Source organism: Callithrix jacchus, chromosome 1 (assembly GCF_049354715.1).
Source record: "Callithrix jacchus isolate 240 chromosome 1, calJac240_pri, whole genome shotgun sequence".
In the NCBI taxonomy this organism is placed as follows: Eukaryota; Metazoa; Chordata; class Mammalia; order Primates; family Cebidae; genus Callithrix; species Callithrix jacchus.
Window position 1 is genome coordinate 203,771,768 of NC_133502.1, and position 19,831 is coordinate 203,791,598.

A 19,831-nucleotide genomic window follows, 5' to 3' on the forward strand; every position below is an offset into this window, starting at 1 on the left:
GGCAACTCCTCCTGCAGCCGGGAGAGGCCCGCCTGCCTTCCCGTGCGCCCGCAGCCTCCCCCGCTGCCTCCCTAGGGCTCCCCTCTGGCCGCCAGCGCCCATTTTTGATTCCCAAGCTAGAGATATTTTGCGCGCACACACATACATACACGCGCAAAAAGAAAAAAAAAAAAGCCCACCCTCCAGCCTCGTTGCAAAGAGAAAACCGGAGCAGCCGCAGCTCGCAGCCCGCAGAGGACGCCCAGAGCCGTGAGCCAGCAGGCAGGCAGGCAGACCGACCGACTCGCGCCGAGTCCACCTGTCGGCGGAACCCGGCGGAGCACAGAGCGGGCATGGCGCGCGCGCTGAGCAGCGGTGCCTGCCGACCGGGGGCCCGCGCCAGGGCGCACACGCTCCCGCCCCCCCCACCCAGCCCGGGCGGGAGTTTGCACCTCTCCCTGCCCGGGTATTCGAGCCGCCGTTGCAAAGCCAACTTTGGAAAAAGTTTTTTGGGGGAGACTTGGGCCTTGAGGTGCCCAGCCCTGCGCTTTCCTATTTTGGGGGCCTTTTCAGGAAATGTTGCAAAAAAGCTAAGCCGGCGGGCAGAGGAAAACGCCTTTAGCCTGCGATTGAAGACGAACCATCGACTGCCGTGTTCCTTTTCCTCTTGGAGGTTGGAGTCCCCTGGGCGCCCCCACACGGCTAGACGCCTCGGCATGTTCACAATGCAGCCTCCCCCCCCCCCCCCGCCATGGATGCTCACTCGGGCTCGGGATCCGCCCAGGTAGCGGCCTCGGATCCAGGTCCTGTGCCCAGGTCCTCCCCTGTCCCCCAGCAACCGAGCCGGGGGGCAGTGGCGCCCGGGGGCCATGCGGGGGAGCCGCAGCTGCAGCGGCCTGAGCGCCTGATCGCCGAGGACCCAAGCCGAGCTCACCTCCTTCCCCAGACCCCCACCCTGGCCCTGGGGGCGGCGCGCTCAGTTTATGCGTCCGGGGCCCCGCGGGGCCGGGCCCGGAGTCGGCAGGAATCGCTGCTGGGCGCTCTTCCTGTCTCTCTGCTGCTACCTGAGTCTGGTCAGCGCCGAGGTGAGTGGCCACGGCTGGGACTAGTTCTTCATTCATTACCTTCGCCCCCACCTTCTGACCGCCCCCTCCTCTCCCTGCAGTGAACTTTGGACCCTTGCAGCCCGCGAGCCTGACGCCAGGCGCTGGGTGACCTCCTCGGGCTGGGAGCGAGGTCCGCGGGTGACAGGCTCTAAGGGACGGCAAGAGCGGTGGCTTTCTTTCCAACCGCGGGCGAACCTGGCTCCCCCGTTCCGCGTCGGGGGAGGGTGTGTGTGGACCTGCCCCCCACCCCTCGGGAACCCGAGAACAAGCCCGTTCCGGGCCAGGGAAGAGGGGGTGGGGTGGCGCCCCGGGTGCAGAAGGCAGCGCGTCCTCCCGAACCCACTTCGGCGCCAGCCTCGGCTTAGGCTCTGTCCTGCCACCGGCTTGCCCAGGAGGTGCAAGCTTGCCCACCAGTGCCATCCACGCCGATCTCCGGCGGGGTTCGGGTCCCACCCTGGCTCCCGGTGGGGGTCCGGGTGGGCGCCCTCCGGCACGCGCAGGGCATGCCCGGCCCCAAAGCACTGTCTAGAAGCAGCTTGTGTCTCCGACGCGGGGACTGGGGGGTGGGTAACAGGGAGAGAGAGCTAGAGGGCGAGACGGAGGGACAGAGGCGCAGGTAGGTTTCGGGCACTCGGATAGGGGAAGAACTGAAGGAATAGGGGGCTCTGAAGGAATCCAGCTCCCGGGGCGCTCTGTGCCTGAGGCCTCGCCGTACCTGTGCCCCCGCCCTAGGAGAGGAAGCACCTCTCTCCCCCGCATGCAGGGTGCGGAGCGCGCCGCCTGCAAAAGCCTAGCTGCACAGGAGATAGGGTATAAAAAAATCTGCCGGAGCGCTGGGGTCGGAGCCGTCCCCTCCCAGCCTCACAGAGCGGTGAGTTGGCAAGTCTACCCCGAATCCAGGTGGGAAACGGGGCGGGGCGGGAGGACGCGCGCGGTAAAGGGGACCAGAGGGCAGCCGGGAGCGCAGCGTGCCTGGGTGCCGTCCCACCCCCGTCCGGCCGCAGCCAGGAGTCCCCACCTCGCCCGCACCTCGCCGGCTCCCGGTGGGGTCGGCCCCTGCAGCCTCCTGCCAGGAGCAGGAAGGAGGCAGCGGCGGCGAAGGGGTTAAGGCAGAGGGCTTGGAGTCCGCTGCCCAGCATTGGGCCCCCGCCAGCGAAGGTTGTTTTGACTTCGGAGGAGTCGTCGCCATCTCCTTTTGTTTTCAGGGCTCCTCAAGGGTCTCAGGCTGCCCGCCCGGGGGCCCCGCCCTTCCGCGGCGGTCCCCCGCTGCCGGCACCCGGGAGGGAGGACGCGGTTCTCGGCCTGGCCGCCTGCAGGCCTCTCCCGACGCCCCCTCCCCGCCTCTTCCGCAGCCCCCCTGGCCGCGGCTAGCTGGTTGGGAGGGGGCGGCCGGCCGTGAGACCTGGGGGCTGGGCCTGGTGCCAGGGCGTCCTCGGAACGGTGGCGCCCCGCGGCTGCTCTCCGCAGGCCACCGCGCCCGGGCCCCCGACTCGCTCACTCACCCCACGCATGCATACTCCTGGCCGCAGGCGATGCTGCGCTCCGGCGGGCGGGCGCGCAAAGCGACGGGCACGCACTACCGCGGCCAGGTCGCGCGCCCGCCGCCGCCGCCACGCCCGTGCACACGCAGGACACACTCGCGCGCACCGCACACAAACGCACGCACGGCCCCTGCACGCGCTGTCTAAACACACGTGCGCTTACACCCACGCACGTACACAGGCACGCACGGACCCCCGTCTACCCAGCGCCTGGTGCTCGCCCCCGAGCAACAGGTGGGCCCCCCGTGGGCCCTGGCACCTCACCACCTCTGTAGTAGCTCCATTTCCTTCCTGGCATCCTGTGAGGGAGTGCAGTGGCGCAATCTCGGCTCACTGCAACCTCCGCCTTCCAGGTTCAAACAATTCTCCTGCCTCTGCCTCCCAAGTAGCTGGGATTATGGGCGCTGTCACTGCGCCCGGCTAATTTTTGTGTTTTTAGTAGAGACAGGGTTTCAGCTTGTTGGCCAGGCTGGTCTTGAGCTCCTGACCTCGTGATCCACCTGCCTTGGCCTCCCAAAGTGCAGGTATTACAGGCGTGAGGCACCGCGCTCGGCGCAACTCCACCTTTTAGATCAATGTAACGTCTTCACATAGTTGATACTGGGAAGAAAATGCTCGCGTTGGGCTTCATTCAGCCCGAAACCATTGTTTCAAACGCTTTGAGTGAAGTTGGCTGAGTATGGGTGTGACACACACAGACATACCGCTGGCTTCAGCGAGAAACCCTTCCGGGTCTCCGCAGCCGCCCACGGTTCTCGCTGAGACTGGACTCATCTAAGCTCAGCTCAGATATTTGGCTGCAGGATCCGACCCTCCCTTGCCAAAAAGACCGCTCTAGAGGTGACTGCGCAATACTCTCACCCACGGCTCCGACCCGCCCCAGGAGCCCTCCACCTAGGGTCCCCGACCACTGGGAGGCCTAAGGGCTGCCCTGAATTCAGGCGCCCCAGCGCCACCGAGGGAGAGTGCGTGTCCTTCCCAGCCGCTAGTGGCACAGTCCCAAAGCCCCACAGGAGGGGTGATGTCGCACGGTCCCAAAGCCCTGCCCGTGGGGGGGGGGGGGGCTCGCGAAGTCCTAAGCCCTCACCCCCTCTATGGCTGTGCCGGATCCGGAGGCAGGTGTACCGGACTCTGGGACCTAAAGCTGTCCCCGCCCCGCCCGTGGTTCCCTGCAGGAGGCGGGTGTGTGTGTTACGGTTCTGAAAGCTCCAAGGTCTCTACTACCCTCGTCCCCGCACTGCTGGCCTCCGCAGGAGGCCGGGGCGGGGCCGTTGCCAGCTCTAAATCCCCGCGGGTGTTTGCTCGCCACAGGCGGCTTCCAGGGCCCCCAGTCCCCCTCAACCCTCTTCGGGAGGAGCTGAACGCTCTGGGACTCCGCAGCGCGTCCGCGAACGCTCGGAGCCGGCCGCCGATGAGCGCGCCTCCGCCCTCCGCTCCAAATCCCTAATGTCAACCCGGCTTTCTTCTTTAAGTTAATACCAAGTGGGACGCAGATCCGGTAGCTGCCAGTTGGGTTTCAAAGTCCAGGGAGTTTTAGTCCGCGCGAAGCATTTTAGCCTCCGTGCCTCTTGCTGTAAAATGGGTAACCCCCTCTGGACAGCCGCCGCAGTACTTAATGGGGGACTCCCTGGCCCTTCAGCCCCAGCCCTCAGCCCCCGGGTCCCACCCGCGCGGCACCCTTAGCGGCGGTCTCTGTGGATCTGTTCTGCCGGGGTGAGGAGCCAGGCTCTGAGCCGCGGCCCAGCGCCCGAGGTGTGGAGCCACTGCCCCACGGGTAGCGGCCAACGGGGGCCCCAGCCCCACCTCTCCCGGCCCTGCTCCCTTAACCAGGACCACCAGCCCCCCTCCCCCGCCGAACAATACGCGGCGGGGGCCGGGGGCGGGGGGCGGGGCCCCCGCTTCCCACGCCTGCCAGGCCGAGCCCATGCAGGAGCCACCTGGAGCCGCCGCCGCACTTTGATGCGCAGCGCCCTCCCGGGACGCGCGGAGGAGCCATCTTGAAACCAACTTCGCAAACTCGCAAAGTGCTCTAGAAGTGGAAGCTGCGGGGGAGGCCGGGCGCGCGGTCCCCACAGTCCCCGCCAGGACCCCCGGGGAGGCAGGACGCGGCCCGCCACGAGGGTCGGGCGCCGGGTGGATGAGGAGGCGTGGCGGGTGCGTGGATTGTGTTTGGGCGCCCGGCAGGCTCGGGCTCCGCGCCCCCCCCCTCCCCCCCGCTTGCTGCCCGTGCTGCTGCTCCTGGCCGCCGCCGCCCTGCCGGCGCTGGGGCTGCGAGCCTCCGCCTGGGAGCTGCGCGTCCCTGGCAGGGCCTGAACCTTCACCCTCGGGCCCCGCCGTACTACGCGGTGGGCGCCGCGCAAACTCCCCGGGAGCTGTTGGACGTGGGCCGCGAGGGGCGGCTGGCAGGACGGCGGCGCGTCTCGGGCGCCCGGCCCCAGAGCTGCATGCACCTGGCCGGCGCCCGCTGCTGCAAGTCCGCTTGGAGGCCCGCGGTGCCCCGACGGCGCTGAGCCTCCGCCTGCGGGCGCGCGCGCACCATCCCGGCTGCCGAGCCCGTGCCCGGCGCGCGCGGGCTGTGCTCCCAGGGCCTGGGCTCTGCCGGGCGCTCTGCTTCTCGGTGCCCGGTGGCGGCGCGGCCGCAACCACCGTCCCCGCCTGCAGCTGCCCACCGCGTCCCGGGCCCTGCTGTCCCGGCCGCCCCATCTGTCTGTGTCTGCTGTGCGCCCTGCGATGCGCGGCTGGCGCCGTCCCGGTGGAGCTGGCACTGGAGGCCGCCGCCTCGGGGACACCTTCGTGTCGCCATCGCCATCGCCTCCGCCGAACTTGCCCCAAACCCGGGCGGGTCCGGTGTGACGGTCCCGGGGCACGAGTGGCAGAGGGAGCCTGAAGTTCCCGATGCCCAACTACCAAGTGGCGTTGTTTGAGAACGAGCCGGCGGGCACCCCCCTCCTCCAGCTTCATGCGCACTACACCATCGAGGGCGAGGAGGAGCGCGTGGGCTATTACATGAAGGGGCTGTTCGACGAGCGCTCCCGGGGCTACTTCCGCATCGGCTCCGCCACGGACGCGGTGAGCAAGGCCAGCAAGCTGGACCGGGAGACCAAGGAGATGCACGTGCTCAGGGTAAAAGCCGTGGACTACAGCACGCAGCTGCGCTAGGCCACCACCTGCATCACCGTATTGGTCAAAGACACCAACGACCGCAGCCTGGTCTTCCAGCAGTCAGAGTACCGCGAGCCCATGCTGGAGAACCTCGAGGTGGACTACAAGGTGCTGACCATCCGCGCCAGCGAAGATGACTCGCCCGTCAACGCCAACATGCGCTACCGCATGCTGGGGGGCGCGTGCGACATCTTCCAGCTGAACGCGAGCTCCGGCGTGGTGAGCATGCGCGCGGTGCTGGGCCGGGAGGAGGCAGCCGAGTACCAGCTGCTGGTGGAGGCCAGCGACCAGGGCCGCAACCCAGGCCCACTCAGCGCCACGGCCACCGTGTACATCCAGGTGGAGGACGAGAATGACAACTACCCCCAGGTCAGCGAGCAGAACTACGTGGTCCAGGTGCCCGAGGACGTGGGTCTCAACGCGGCTGTGCTTCGCGTGCAGGCCTCGTACCGGGACCAGGGCCAGAACGCGGCCATTCACTACAGCCTCCTCAGCGGGAACCTGGCCTGGCAGTTCTACCTGCACTCACTGAGCGGGATCCTGGATGACATCAACCCCCTGGATTTCGAGGATGTACAGAAGTACTTGCTGAGCATTAAAGCCCAGGATGGGGGCCGGCCGCCGCTCATCAATTCCTCCGGGGTTGTGTCTGTGCAGGTGCTGGATGTCAATGACAACGAGCCCATCTTTGTGAGCAGCCCCTTCCAGGCCATGGTGCTGGAGAACGTGCCCCTGGGCTACTCCGTGGTGCACATTCAGGTGGTAGACGCAGACTCTGGGGAGAATGCCCGGCTGCACTATCGCCTGGTGGACATGGCCTCCGCCTTTCTGGGGGGCGGCAGCGCTGGGCCTAAGAACCCTGTCCCGGCCCCGGACTTCCCCTTCCAGATCCACAACAGCTCCGGTTGGATCACTTTGTGTGCCGAGCTGGACCGTGAGGAGGTGGAGCATTACAGCTTTGGGGTGGAGGCGGTGGACCACGGCTCGCCTCCCATGAGCTCCTCCACCAGCGTCTCCATCACGGTGCTGGACGTGAACGACAACGACCTGGTGTTCACGCAGACCACCTACTAGCTGCGTCTGAACGAGGATGCAGCCGTGGGGAGCAGCGTGCTGACCCTGCAGGCCTGCGACCGCAACGCCAACCGTGTGATCACCTATCAGCTCACGGGCGGCAACACCTGGAACCGGTTTGCGCTCAGCAGCCAGAGGGGAGGCAGCCTCATCACCCTGGCGCCACCTCTAGACTACAAGCAGTAGCAGCAGTACGTGCTGGCGGTGACAGCGTCGGACGGACGGCACACGGCGCACACCGCGCATGTCCTCATCAACGTCACCGACGCCAACATCCACCGGCCGGTCTTTCAGAGCGCCCATTACACGGTGAGCGTCAGTGAGGACAGGCCCGTGGGCACCTCCATTGCTACCCTCAGTGCCAACGACGAGGACACAGGAGAGAATGCCCGCATCACCTACATGATTCAGGACCCCGTGCCATGATCCCGACAGTGGCACCATGTACACCATGATAGAGCTGGACTGTGAGCACCAGGTCGCCTACACGCTGACCATCATGGCCCTGGACAACGGCATCTCGCAGAAGTCGGACACCACCACCCTGGAGATCCTCATCCTCGATCCCAACGACAATACGCCCCAGTTCCTGTGGGATTTCTACCAGGGTTCGATCTTTGAGGATGCTCCACCCTCAACCAGCATCCTCCAGGTCTCCGCCACGGACCAGGACTCGGGTCCCAATGGGCGTTTGCTGTACACCTTCCAGGGTGGGGACGATGGCTATGGGGACTTCTACATCGAGCCCATGTCCAGTGTCATCCACACCCAGCGCCGGCTGGACCGGGAGAACGTGGCTGTGTACAACCTTTGGGCTGTGGCTGTGGATCACGGCAGCCCCACTGCCCTTAGCGCCTCGGTGGAAAGCCAAGTGACCATCTTGGACATTAATGGCAATGCCCCCATGTTTGAGAAGGACGAGCTGGAGCTGTTTGTAGAGGAGAACAACCCAGTGGGGTCGGTGGTGGCAAAGATCCGTGCTCAGGACCCTGACGAAGGCCCCAATGCCCAGCTCATGTATCAGATTATGGAGGGCGACATTCGGCATTTCTTCCAGCTGGACCTGCTGAATGGGGACCTGCATGCCCTGGTGGAGCTGGACTTTGAGGTCCGGTGGGAGAGTACGTGCTGGTGGTGCAGGCCACATCGGCCCCACTGGTGAGCCAAGCCACGGTGTGCATTCTTCTCGTGGACCAGAATGACAACCCTCCGGTACTGCCCAACTTCCAGATCCTCTTCAACAACTCTGTCACCAACAAGTCGAACAGCTTCCTCACCGGCGTGATCAGCTGCATCCCAGCCCATGACCCCGACCTGTCGGACAGCCTCAACTACACCTTCCTTCGTGGCAACGAACTGCACCTGTTGCTACTGGACCCCACCGCGGGCGAGCTGCCGCTCAGCTGGGACCTGGACAACAAGCGGCCACTGGAGGCGCTCGTCCCCGAGGTGTCTGTGTCTGGTGAGTGGCGGTTAGGGCTGGAGGAGCGGCTCTGGATGGGCCGCCTGGAGAACCTCAGGAACCCACCAAGGGCCTTGCCTGGCATGCTGGGGTGCATTTGGGCCGGGCGTGGGGAGCTCTGCAAGGATTTGTTGCCTCCAGTTAGATGTTGGGGCAAGCGTCCCACTTAGGCCCAGCTGGGGGAGAGGCACCATGCTACTTCCGTCAGCATTTTCTTGGGAGAAGGCCCGCGCTTCTCCAAGTTCAAGACCAGGGCTCAGCGCCTTCCTCAGCAAGCTAGTGGCTCCTGAGTACAGCTATTAAAATGTGGCCTTCGGGTGATCTGGGTCACAGGGTTTGCTTGTGTATGCTCTTTCATCAGCCAGCCACAGGGCTCTCTGGGAAGATCAGAGATCACTGACCCTTCCATGTGCCAATTAATTCCAGGGTGGCACCGTTGGAGATTGTCAGACGGCCCCTGAGTCACCCTGTGATGTAGCCGGTGTCCCCTTGGTCTTGCTTTTCTGTCTCCTCGAGATAATAACAGATGGGTGGCTGTGTGCAGGGCTTTGTGTAAGCTCTTTGAAAAGCATAGCCTCATCTCATCTTGGCTTCTGCTCTTGGACACGGGCTTGTAATTTGGGAGCTGTTGAAGAGGCCTGCCCAGTTAGTGGTGGAGCCAGTGTGGGTAGCTTGCTTGCTGGCCCTGGGGCTGGAGGTGCACAGAAGGGAGAGGAAACCTTGGCTCCGTGGTCAGATGCTTGGCAGGTCCTCCACGCCTCTGACTCCGAGGGCCAGGGCTGGCCTGTGGTGCTGCGGGGTGGGGGGCCGTACTAATAGAATGTGTTGGTATTGGAAGACGCAGAAGAGAAAGAAGCACTTGGCGGGGCTGGGGGAACAATAAAGGTCCCCCAGTGGCTCTTTGAGGTTTGCCTGACCATGCATCCAAGGGTGCTGGTGCAGGCAGGCGACCTTATTTATAAGACCACAGCCAGGAAGAGCTCGGATTGGCTCGCTGCTTGAGTCAGTTTCAGAGGAGCTATTTCAACAGTGAGTTATTAGGACGCAGCATTGCCACGGGAGCCCTGGAAGAATTAACAAGTTAACTTTCTGATTTGTTTCGTTTCCGAGGTTGGCTGTAATTCTGTGATATAGGAGGGCTTGGATTGCTCACAGCTTCCGGTTACAGTTGTTTGCTTATAGATGTGAAACTTACAGATTCGGTTTTGATGATACAAACCTTCTGTGCAGTTGTGGCGGTACAGCCTATTTGTTGGTGAATATTGTAGAGACAGGTTTCCCCGGGTTGGCCAGGCTTGTCTCAAACTCCTGACCTCAGGTGATCCACCTGCCGTGGCCTCCCAAAGTGCTGGGATTACAGGCGTGAGCCACGGCGCCCGGCCCACACCATACATTTTGCACTGTGTTTTTTTTGTTTGTTTGTTTAGGATGTGAATGTAATATTTTTTTAAATGCATTCATTTAAAATTCCATACCTGGGAGAGAATGTTGCTGGAAATTTTCTGGTCGTTGGAAGCCCCTGAAGGTCTGAGAGGAGACTCCGGCCAGTGTTCACCTCAGAAGCCAGAGGAGGAAGCATGGGCTGTGTGGGTTGCAGGCCACTGTCCCCATGTGGGGGTGGGAGTGTCACCGGCCACACCCCTGGCTGCAGGAGGATGCAGTAGCCAGTCCAGGAACAGCTGGCTGGAAGCATGGCGAACATGAGCCCCTCCCAGCAGATGAAGTTCTGAGCACTCCTGTTCTGAGGGCCGACAGGGAGGGGCAAAGGCAGTGTGCGATGGGCCGCCTGGCTGGTCACTCCAGGAAAGCTTCCAGAACCTTCCTGTCACAGAGGAGTTTAAACTCTGGGGAGGACATCAGAGCAGGGTGATGATGCCTGCCCTTCTGGAGCTCACAGGCTGCTGAGTGAGACGGGCAAGATTAGAACCGAGTTGGAATCCAGGGGTGACCAGACAGTGCGAGGGGTCTGTGTGTGGGGTGGGAGGGCGTGCGGCAGGCAGGGCAGGCAGCCTGCTCAGAAGTGGCCTTTGGGCTGTGTGATGGCGGCATGCTCTGAATCTCCAACGAGGCTCCCTATGTTCTGCCATCACACGGGCACAGGCGTGGGGTGGGGCGTGAGGCCCTCAGAAGAGTCCAGCTCACCCCACAGGGTGCTCACAGCGGGGTTAGAGCCTGGGAAGGGCTTGTTGATGCATTTTCTTTGACCCCAGGGAGTGATTTTTGGAACCCCCTCCCCATCGGCTACCATCCTTGGCTTGCCCACTGGAAGCTGGGTGCAGCTGTCTCTGGCACAGCTCTGGGCAAGTCCCCAAGAGCTGGGGTTGGTGGGGGGGGGGATTCTGTTCATGTCACAGCCCTGACCCAGAGTCAGTCAGGTTTTCTTTCAGCAGCTGACTCTGTGGCTGGGATGTGCCTGGGGTCCTCGAGGGGCCCGTGGGCTCTTCCCTGGCTGCTCCGTAACCTCCTCTCTGGTGTCTTCCTCTCACCCTGCAGGAGAACACTTCGAGGTGGACGCCTGCTCAGGCCACTGTGCCAACGGGGTGTGCAAGAACGGGGGCACCTGTGTGAACCTGCTCATCGGCGGCTTCCACTGCATGTGCCCCCCCCCCACGGCAAGTACGAGAGGCCCTACTGTGAGGTCACCACCAGGAGCTTCCCACCCCGGTCCTTTGTCACCTTCCGGGGCCTGAGACAGCACTTCCACTTCACCGTCTCCCTCACGTGAGTGTGCCTCCCGCCTCGTCACATGGGTCTCTTTAGGAAAGGGGCGAGCTGTCTCCATGCTCGTGTCCTTCGAGATGGCGATGTCTGTGTCCCCCACGTGTGGCTTTTGACAGTTGAGTAGCTCCAGACCAATCTCGGTGTCTCTAGCCTGTAATCCCAGCACTTCAGGCAGGTGGATCACCTGAGGTCAGGAGTTCAAGACCAGCCTGGCCAACATAATGAGACCTCCATCTCTACTAAAAATACAAAATTAGGCTGAGCGTGGTGGCTGATGCCTATAATCTCAGCACTTTGGGAGGCCAAGGTGGGCGGATCTCAAACCAGATCATGAGTTTGAGACCAGCCTGGCCAACGTGGTGAAACTGTCTCTACTAAAAATAAAAAATTAGCCGGGTGTGGTGGCACGTGCCAGTAGTCCCAGCTACTCAGGAGGTTGAGGCAGGTGAATTGCTTGAACCCTGGAGGTGGAGGTTGCAGTGAGCTGAGATTACACCATGGCACTCCAGCCTAGGCAACAGAGTGAGACTCTGTCTCAAAAAATAAATAAATAAAATACAAAATTAGCTGGGCGTGGTGGCGCATGCCTGTAATCCCAGCTCCTTGGGAGGCTGAGGCAGGAGAATCACTTGAACCAGGAGGTGGGGGTTGCAGTGAGCCAACATCACACCATTGCACTCTAGCCTGGGCAACAAGAGCAAAACCTGGCTCTTGTTGGTTTTGTCTGGCGTGGTGGTGGGTGCCTGTAATCCTAGCTACTTGGGAGGCAGAGGTGGAGGTTGCAGTGGGCTGAGATCACGCCACTGCACTCCAGCCTGCCGACAGAGTGAGACTCCGTCTCAAAAAAAAAAAGTTAAAAAAGTTATATATAGTAGCTTTTCATATTGTGGGGGTGCATGTGATACTTTGATAACCTTATACAATATGTAGTGATTAAATCAGGGTGATTGGAAATTGATTACCTCGAACATTTCTGTTTTCTTTGTATTGGTAACACTGCAACTTTTTTATTCTAGTTTTCTGGAAATATGCAATAAACTATTGTTAATTCTGTGTTCCCACCCATGCTGTTGAATACTAGAGTGTATTCCTAGCTGAGCACAGTGGCTCACGCCTGTGATCCCAGCATTTTGGGAGGCCGAGGCGGGTGGATCTCCTGAGGCTGGGAGTTAAAGACCAGCCTGGCCAACATGGTGAAATTCTGTCTCTACTAAAAGCTCAAAATTTAGCCGGCTGTGGTGGTGGGCACCTGTAATCCCAGCTACTCAAGAGGCTGAGATAAGAGAGTCACTTGAACCTGGAAGGTGGAGGTCGCAGTGAGCTGAGATCGTGCCACCGCACTCCAACCTGGGCGGCAGAGACTCTGTCTCAAAACAGCAACAGAAAATGATTTATTTCTACTGTGTCTTTATTTGTACCCCTGAACCCACTTCTCTCCAGCCCTTCCCTGCACCCTCTGCAGCTGGTGACCACCACTATCCTCTCCACCTCCAAAAATGTTGAATGACATGTGTGCACAAGAGAAGGCTGTGCTGCTGCTTGTCAGATTTTATATTTGTGAGACTGTGGTACTGGACAGCAATTGATGAACTATATGTGATGGTGGCTGAACAAGCAGAGCCGATGCTAAATCACCGAGGGTTTTGTAGGGAATGCCATTAAAAGCAAAATCGTAAGATGCCTCCCAGGCTGCCAGGGCAGTTCCACTTCGGGAGCAGTGGGGCTGTGGGCGGGACGGGGCCCTCTTGAGCCTCTGAGAGCCATTGCGAGGGGCCGGGTTGGGGGGGCGCCTCGCTGCTTTTGTTTCAGGTGGGTTCTTTCACGGCCCCTTCTCCTCTTTCTGGTTTCTCTTTGCCAAGCGTCTGGGCTCCCAAGTGGGCTCTGGGCTCCGTTCCCAGCTGCCTATCATCCCCCCAGCTCTTTGTTTTTTCCTCCTCCTTCCCCAGGGTCCCTCTCAGGGCCTTGGTTTCTGTTTTCTGGCCTTTCCTCTTTCTGCTTGCATTCTTCCGACCCTCCACTAGGCTTTGGGTCTCATCTTTACTGCTCCATCCCCAGCGGTGGAGGGTGCTTGCCGGGGGAGCTGTGCAGGGCTGTTTGACACTGACCCCGCCCACCAGCCCCCATCTGGCTAACATGGTGAAACCCCATCTCTACTAAAATACAAAAAATTAGCTGGGCGTGGTGGTGGGCTCCTGTAGTCCTCACTACTCGGGAGCCTGAGGCGGGGGAATCGCTTGAACCCGGGAGGCAGAGGTTGCAGTGAGCCAAGATCGCACCACTGCACTCCCACCTGACGATAGAGCAAGACTCCATCTCAAAAAAAGAAAGTAAGAGAATATATAGCACATGCTTTCTGTCCAAACATATCTGTAACAGGTGTCCTGGCTATGGGCTGTGCTTATAGCATGTTGTGCAAATGGGATATTTCCTTTTTTTTGAGAGAGTCTCTGTTACCCAGGCTGGGGTGCGGTGGCGCGATCTTGGCTCAGCCTCCTGGTTTAAGCGATTCCCTGCCTCAGCCTTCCGAGTAGCTGGGACTACAGGCGTGTGTCACCACACCCAGCTAATTTTGTATATTTTAGTAGAGACAGTTTTACCATGTTAGGATGGTCTTAATCTCCTGACCTCATGATCCACCCGCCTCAGCCTCCCAAAGTGCTGGGACTACAGGCGTGAGCCACCGCGCCTGGCCGCAGATGGGATCTGTTCACATTCTACATGGTGTAGTATCCAGATTCCCCATGGATTCTGGTTTGCTACTTCCAGAAAAGAATGCTGCTCATCAAGCTTGATGGGCTTTCTGCTTCCCTGGGAAGGATGCATGCCTGAGGCCATTTCTTCCTGAATCGTGGTCACCAGCGCCCGCCCTCCTCTGGCTGGGCTTGTCACGCCTGGGGAGCCTTCTGACCTTGGGGTCTTCAGCCTGTGATGTGCTTCTGCTTGGCTCCGCAGGTTTACCACCCAGGAAAGGAACGGCCTGCTGCTCTACAATGGCCGCTTCAATGAGAAACACTTCATTGCCCTGGAGGTTGTGGACGAGCAGGTGCAGCTCACCTTCTCTGCAGGTGGGGCCTTCTCCCTAGGCAGGGCAGCTCTGAGCAACTCACAGATGCTTTGTGCGTTAGAACAACCCTTGCCCTGTGCAGCACCTCCAAGCTGCTTTCCCTTTCATCCCTCAGTTGTAGGTCGAGGAATCTGTCTTACTGAAGAAATCCAAAGTGCACAAAGATGTTCATAGCAGTGTTATTTATAGTGCTGGAAACGTGAACGATCTGGCTCATGTTTTCAGAAACCAAGGAATCATTAAATTAAGTGTAGTACATCTCTACATTAAAAATGTTATTGCCGGCCAGGCGTGGTGGCTCACGCCTATAATCCCAGCAATTTGGGAGGCTGAGGCAGGTGAATCCCCTGAGGTCAGGAGTTCAGGACCCGGCTGGCCAATGTGGTGAAACCCCATCTCTACTAAAAATACAAAAATTAGCTGGGTGTCATTGTGCATGCCTGTAATCCCTGCTACTCGGGAGGCTGAAGCAGGAGGATTACTTGAACCCAGGAGTCTGAGGTTGCAGTGAACCAAGATTGTGCCATTTCACTCCAGCCTGGGCAACAGAGTGAGACTCCATCTTAAAAAAATATATATATATGTGTGTGTGTATATATATATATGGGGCGGGGGGAGAGACAGACAGACAGAGAGACAAGGCTGGCCAGGCAAGGTGGCTCATGCCTGTAATCCCAGCACTTTGAGAGGCCAAGGCAGGCAGCTTGCTTGAGCCCAGAAGTTCAAGACCAGCCTGGGCAACATAGCGAGACTCCATGCCTGCAGAGTCCACCTGGCCATCCTCGCTCTTGAGTTGGTGTCTCCTCTTCCTTATTTTGACCCAAAGATATGTGTAACTCTGGATAACAGGGACATATTTTTTTTTGAGACAGAGTTTTGCTCTGTCACCTGGGCTGGAGTGCAGTGGGCCAATCTTGGCTCACTGCAACCTCCACCTCCTGGGCTCAAGCAGTTCTCCTGCCTCAGCCTCCCAAGGTGCTAGGATTACGGGCGTGAGCCACTGTACCTGGGCAGTAAGAATCAATTTGGACATCTCAAACTAACCCTGTTGGATCACGTGTCCACCCCAGAAACATGTAACACGACTCATTCATCTGGAGTCCTGTGCCCAGAGCAAACAGGCCCCTTGAGATGCAGGGAGATGGGTGTGATTATACAGAACACTTTCTCGAGTCGGTGGGGTTGAAGTCGTGTCTGATGTGTGTGGAGATCCTGGTGGTGTTAGGACTGGCAGTAGCGTGCTCTCGGGGCTCCCGGAGTGCCCTTTGCACAGGGATGGCAGAGCATCAGTTTGTCCAAGGTGGAGCAGCTTGGTTCTTCATAAACCACAGTTCCAGGCCCCCGTGGAGGGAGGGGATGCCCCCACGGCTCATGGGCCTCAGCTGCTGGTGGGCATCAGGTGCAGGGACACCTGCTACACTCTCTTCTTTGTATACCTGAGCCTAGAGCAGATGCTGTGATCCCGGCTGCAGCCCCGTAAGTGGGAAGCAGCCTGTGGCCTTGGGCTTGTGACCTCTCAAGAAGATGGCACCACACCACACTTGGATGTCAGCAAGATGTGATGCAAGAGGGCTTGGAGGAGGTGCCCTGGGAGTGGAGAGGGAGGTGGGAGCCAGGGAGGCTGAAGCGGGAGGGCATTCTGGGAGCAAAAGCAACCGAGCCGAGCTGGAGAGGAGCAAGGGATGAGGCTGGTCTAAAGAACCTGGGGGTCATCTGGGGAGGCAGAGAGGCCTGGGTGAGGACAGGGGTGGGCCCACAAGCCAGGAACAGAGCTCGGCTGTATGGAGGCTGTGGGGGCCCAGCACAAAAGTGACAGGTCTGGTTTTGGGGAACCCCCAGCTGCCACATGGAACACAGCTCAGAGCAGGGGGTGTTACCAGGAGGCTGACCCAGCAACCCCATGCCTGGCACCACCACCACCAGAGCTGCAGGGAGACGAAGGCTCTGGGGCCCCCACACCGCACACACACATATCCATAAACACCAGACTCCATCTCTGCCTGGGTGTCTTTATGACCCTGATTTGTACACAGTCAGTCCTTAATAATTGCTCACCAAGTGAGTGAACTCGAGAGGCTGGCAGCTGGGTAGAGGGACCTCTGTTAGCGAGGATGGGGAATGCAAGAGCCCACAGGACACTTGGGTGGGGACATCGCAGGCAGGTGGGGCTGCAGGAGGTGCCGCCCATGACAGGAACGGGTAGGGCGACTCGTGTGCAGCCGCCGCCAGCGCCTCAGAGGCCTGGCCTTGTCCCTGCAGTGTCACTCATCTTCAGCATCTGCTGTTCCCTGCGGGGGAGGCTCAGGGAAGCAGGACTGGCTTCCACTGGATTCTGAGTGCGTGGACATGGGCCACTGACCTAAGGGCATGCTACACCAGGGCGTGGCTGCCCTGAGCATCCATAGGGCTGGGGGACAACAGAAACTGCAGAACTCCCTGTTCAGGAACCTCCCTCAGGGCATCTCATGCTGCCATTCACCCCACGTGGCCTTGGAGAAGTGGTGCCAGGCAGCTGAGCTCAGTCTACCTGTGTGGGGCTGCGATGTGAGAGGCCAGCCTTGCAGTGGGGTCCGTGGTCATTAGACCCCAGTGATCCAGGCATGGCGTGGACGTGGGACACACAGTGAACACACGCTGTCACGGCTGCTTTGGGCATGGTCAGTCTGTGGGTGGAGGTGAGGGTGGGAGCCAGTAGAGGGCAAACTGAGGCCATGTAACGTGGAAGGGAAGCTCCCCGAGCTGGGCTTAGCCAAGCTTCCTGGTCAACCGTCTCCATGCCACCAGCGGGCCTCTTGTTCTAGAAAGCATCGTTACATAAACCTTCCATCTGCCCTCTCATTTTCCCGACAGACTCGACCTTCCGTGCCCCAGAGGCTGGTGGGGGAACCCCATCTGTGGACCCTGCCACTGTGCTGTCAGCAAAGGCTTCGATCCCGACTGTAATAAGACCAATGGCCGGTGCCAATGCAAGGTGAGGCCAAGCCCCATGGTCCCTGCATGCCCACCCCAGGCTCTGAGCCCAGGGAGATGGCTGTGTGTGCTCACACACACGCATGGAGGCCGCTATACACACGCCTGTGAACACTCACATGCCTGTGAACACACCTGTGAACACTCGCACACCTGCAGACACGCCTGCAGACATTCACATGCCTGCACTCTCACGCCTGCAGACACACACCTGCAGACATGCCTGTAAACACACGCCTGTGAACACTCACCTGCAGACACATGCCTGTAAACACACGCCTACAGACACTCACACACCTGCAGACATGCCTGTAAACACACACCTGTGAACACTCACCTGCAGACACATGCCTGTAAACACACGCCTGCAGACACACACCTGCAGACATGCCTGTAAACACACACCTGTGAACACTCACCTGCAGGCACATGCCTGTAAACACACGCCTGCAGACACACACACACCTGCAGACATGCCTGTAAACACACACCTGTGAACACTCACCTGCAGACATGCCTGTAAACACACACCTGTGAACACTCACCTGCAGACATGCCTGTAAACACACGCCTATGAACACTCACCTGCAGACACATGCCTGTAAACGCTCACACACCTGCACTCACATGCCTGCAGACACTCACACGCCTGCACATGCCCTGCCCATACACACACCACGCACACCTGTCTGTGCCCATCACACCACAGTTGTGCACAGATGTGGTTTTGGTTTCCTTGCTGCTCCCCGTGCCCTGTGAATATTCCATGGCTGCTTTCTGCATGTAAACTCCGGGTTCAACCCTGCCAGCCTCCATCCATGGAGCAGGAATCCCTACCTGCTCCCAGCCCAGCGTCCATGGCTGTGGGAAGCCCAGCCGTTTCAGAGGGCTGGCACATCTCTGGCCCTCCTGGCCTCCTGGTTGGCTGTTTTCCTGGCCTTTTTTTTGAGATGGAGTCTCACTCTGTCACCCAGGCTGGAGTGCAGTGGCACAATCTCAGCTCACTGCAGCCTCTGCCTCCAGGGTTCCAGCAATTCTACCTCAGCCTCCCAGGTAGCTGGGATTACAGGCACCCTCCACCGTGCCCGGCTAATTTTTCTATTTTTAGTAGAGATAGGATTTCACCATGTTGGCCAAGCTGGTCTCAAACTCTCCGCCTGCCTCAGCCTCCCAAAGTGCTGGGATTACAGGTGTGAGCCACCGTGCCTGGCCATTTTCATGGTCTTCACCAAGCTAGCATCCCATGACAATAGCAGTTTTGAAATAGAAAGCATGACTAATTGTGTTGGTAAGTTGTGCCCCACCCCCATCCAGGGCACTCAGTCCTAACCTGCGTGCAGCACGGAGCTCCCATCTCATGGTCTCCAGATGTGCACACGTGTTCTCAGCACAGACGCTAGGGACCCCTCCCATCACCTCCTTCAGGACCTTCATGTACACCACAGCCATGGAGCTCACAGTCACTTGAAACCCAAATGTTAGGTCCGAGGGTGACAGGAGCCTGGGCGGGGGACATGAGCTTCCTGCAGATGTGGCCGGCTCTGGGAGGGAAGCTGGCACTGGGGCACCCTTGGATGTAGTCCTGTGATGTCAGTAGTGTCCCGAGTGCCCTCATTGCTTCCAACAGCAAGTGAGACTTATGTCCTGAAAGAAACAGCTATCCTGGGTCGAGACAGTGTAACATGTTACCAGGTGGTGGTGGCGGCACAGTGGGCGACAGAGCAGAGGGAACTTGGGGAGTGCCTTGGTGAAAACTTGCCTATGATTTTTTTCTCATCCAAAGTTATAGGCAGGGCATGGTGGCTCGTGCCTGTAATCTCAGCTGCTCTGGAGGTTGAGGCGGGAGTATCACTTGAGCCCAGGAGTTCAAGACCAACCTAGGCAACATAGACCCCCCCATCTCTGCAAAAAATAAAAGCATTAGCTGGGTGTGCTGGTGCATGCCTGTGATCCCTGCTACTCGGGAGGCTGAGGTGGGAGGATCACTTGAGCCCTGGAGGTTGAGGGTGCAGTGAGCGGTGATACTACTGCACTCCAGCCTGGGCAACAGAGTGAGACCCCATCTCAAAAAATAAAATAAAGTTATACAAAATGTAAGAAACAAACAAAGATGGCGGTCACCCCATCTCCCCCCCAGCTGTGGTGGTGAATGTTTTAGCATCTCTTTGGGGCCTGCCACTCACTGTCATTTTACACCTAGCTGGAGTCCCACCTGACACACAGTCTGAACGTTGCTCACGAGTCTGCCCAGGTCACACAGCCTGCACCATTTTCTGGGGGGAGGGGGTGGTACTTGGGCCTGGGGAGGCCCAGTGACTGGCCCAGGCAGTGTAGCTGGTAAACAAAAGGGTCAGGCACGAACCCAGGACTTTCTGAACCCAAAGCACAAGCTCTTGATTGTCACCCTGGCCTGCTCAATGGTAGACGTTCAGGTGGCTTCTAGTTTGTTTGTTTTTTTGAAATGGAATATTGCTCTGTCGCCAGGCTGGAGTACAATGGCGTGATCTCGGCTCACTGCAGCTCCCGGGTCCGAGCAGTTCTGCCTCAGCCTCCCGAGTAGCTGGGACCACGGGTGCACACCACCACATTCAGCTAATTTTTATATTTTTAGTAGGGATGGGGTTTCACCATGTTGTCCGGGCTGGTCTTAATCTCTTGACCTCTTGATCCACCTGCCTTGGCCTCCCAAAATGCTGGGATGACAGGCATGAGCCACGGTGCCTGGCCTCTGATTTTTCAAAATAACATTAAA

At 59.5% G+C, this 19,831-nt stretch overlaps 1 protein-coding gene and 1 pseudogene across 4 annotated transcripts in view; both read left to right on the plus strand.

The window, feature by feature from the left end:
- Nucleotides 1-19,831, plus strand: part of LOC128928918 (cadherin EGF LAG seven-pass G-type receptor 1-like) — a 22,954-nt gene continuing 3,123 nt past the window's right edge. Inside the window, exons 1-4 of one of the 4 annotated variants that reach the window (XM_078339201.1) lie at nucleotides 741-1,064; nucleotides 10,818-11,045; nucleotides 13,998-14,110; nucleotides 16,960-17,080. Coding sequence is in view for 2 of the 4 variants with exons in the window: in XM_078339194.1 (XP_078195320.1) it covers nucleotides 731-1,064; nucleotides 10,818-11,014 (531 nt within the window). In the remaining 2 variants the exon portion in view is untranslated. Of the gene's footprint in view, nucleotides 1,065-1,144; nucleotides 1,896-8,186; nucleotides 8,325-10,817; nucleotides 11,046-13,997; nucleotides 14,111-16,959; nucleotides 17,081-19,831 lie in introns of those variants that run through there. The other 3 variants (XM_078339200.1, XM_078339194.1, XM_078339197.1) reach the window with 3 other exon arrangements.
- LOC144581425 (cadherin EGF LAG seven-pass G-type receptor 1 pseudogene) lies at nucleotides 5,867-8,494 on the plus strand (annotated as a pseudogene).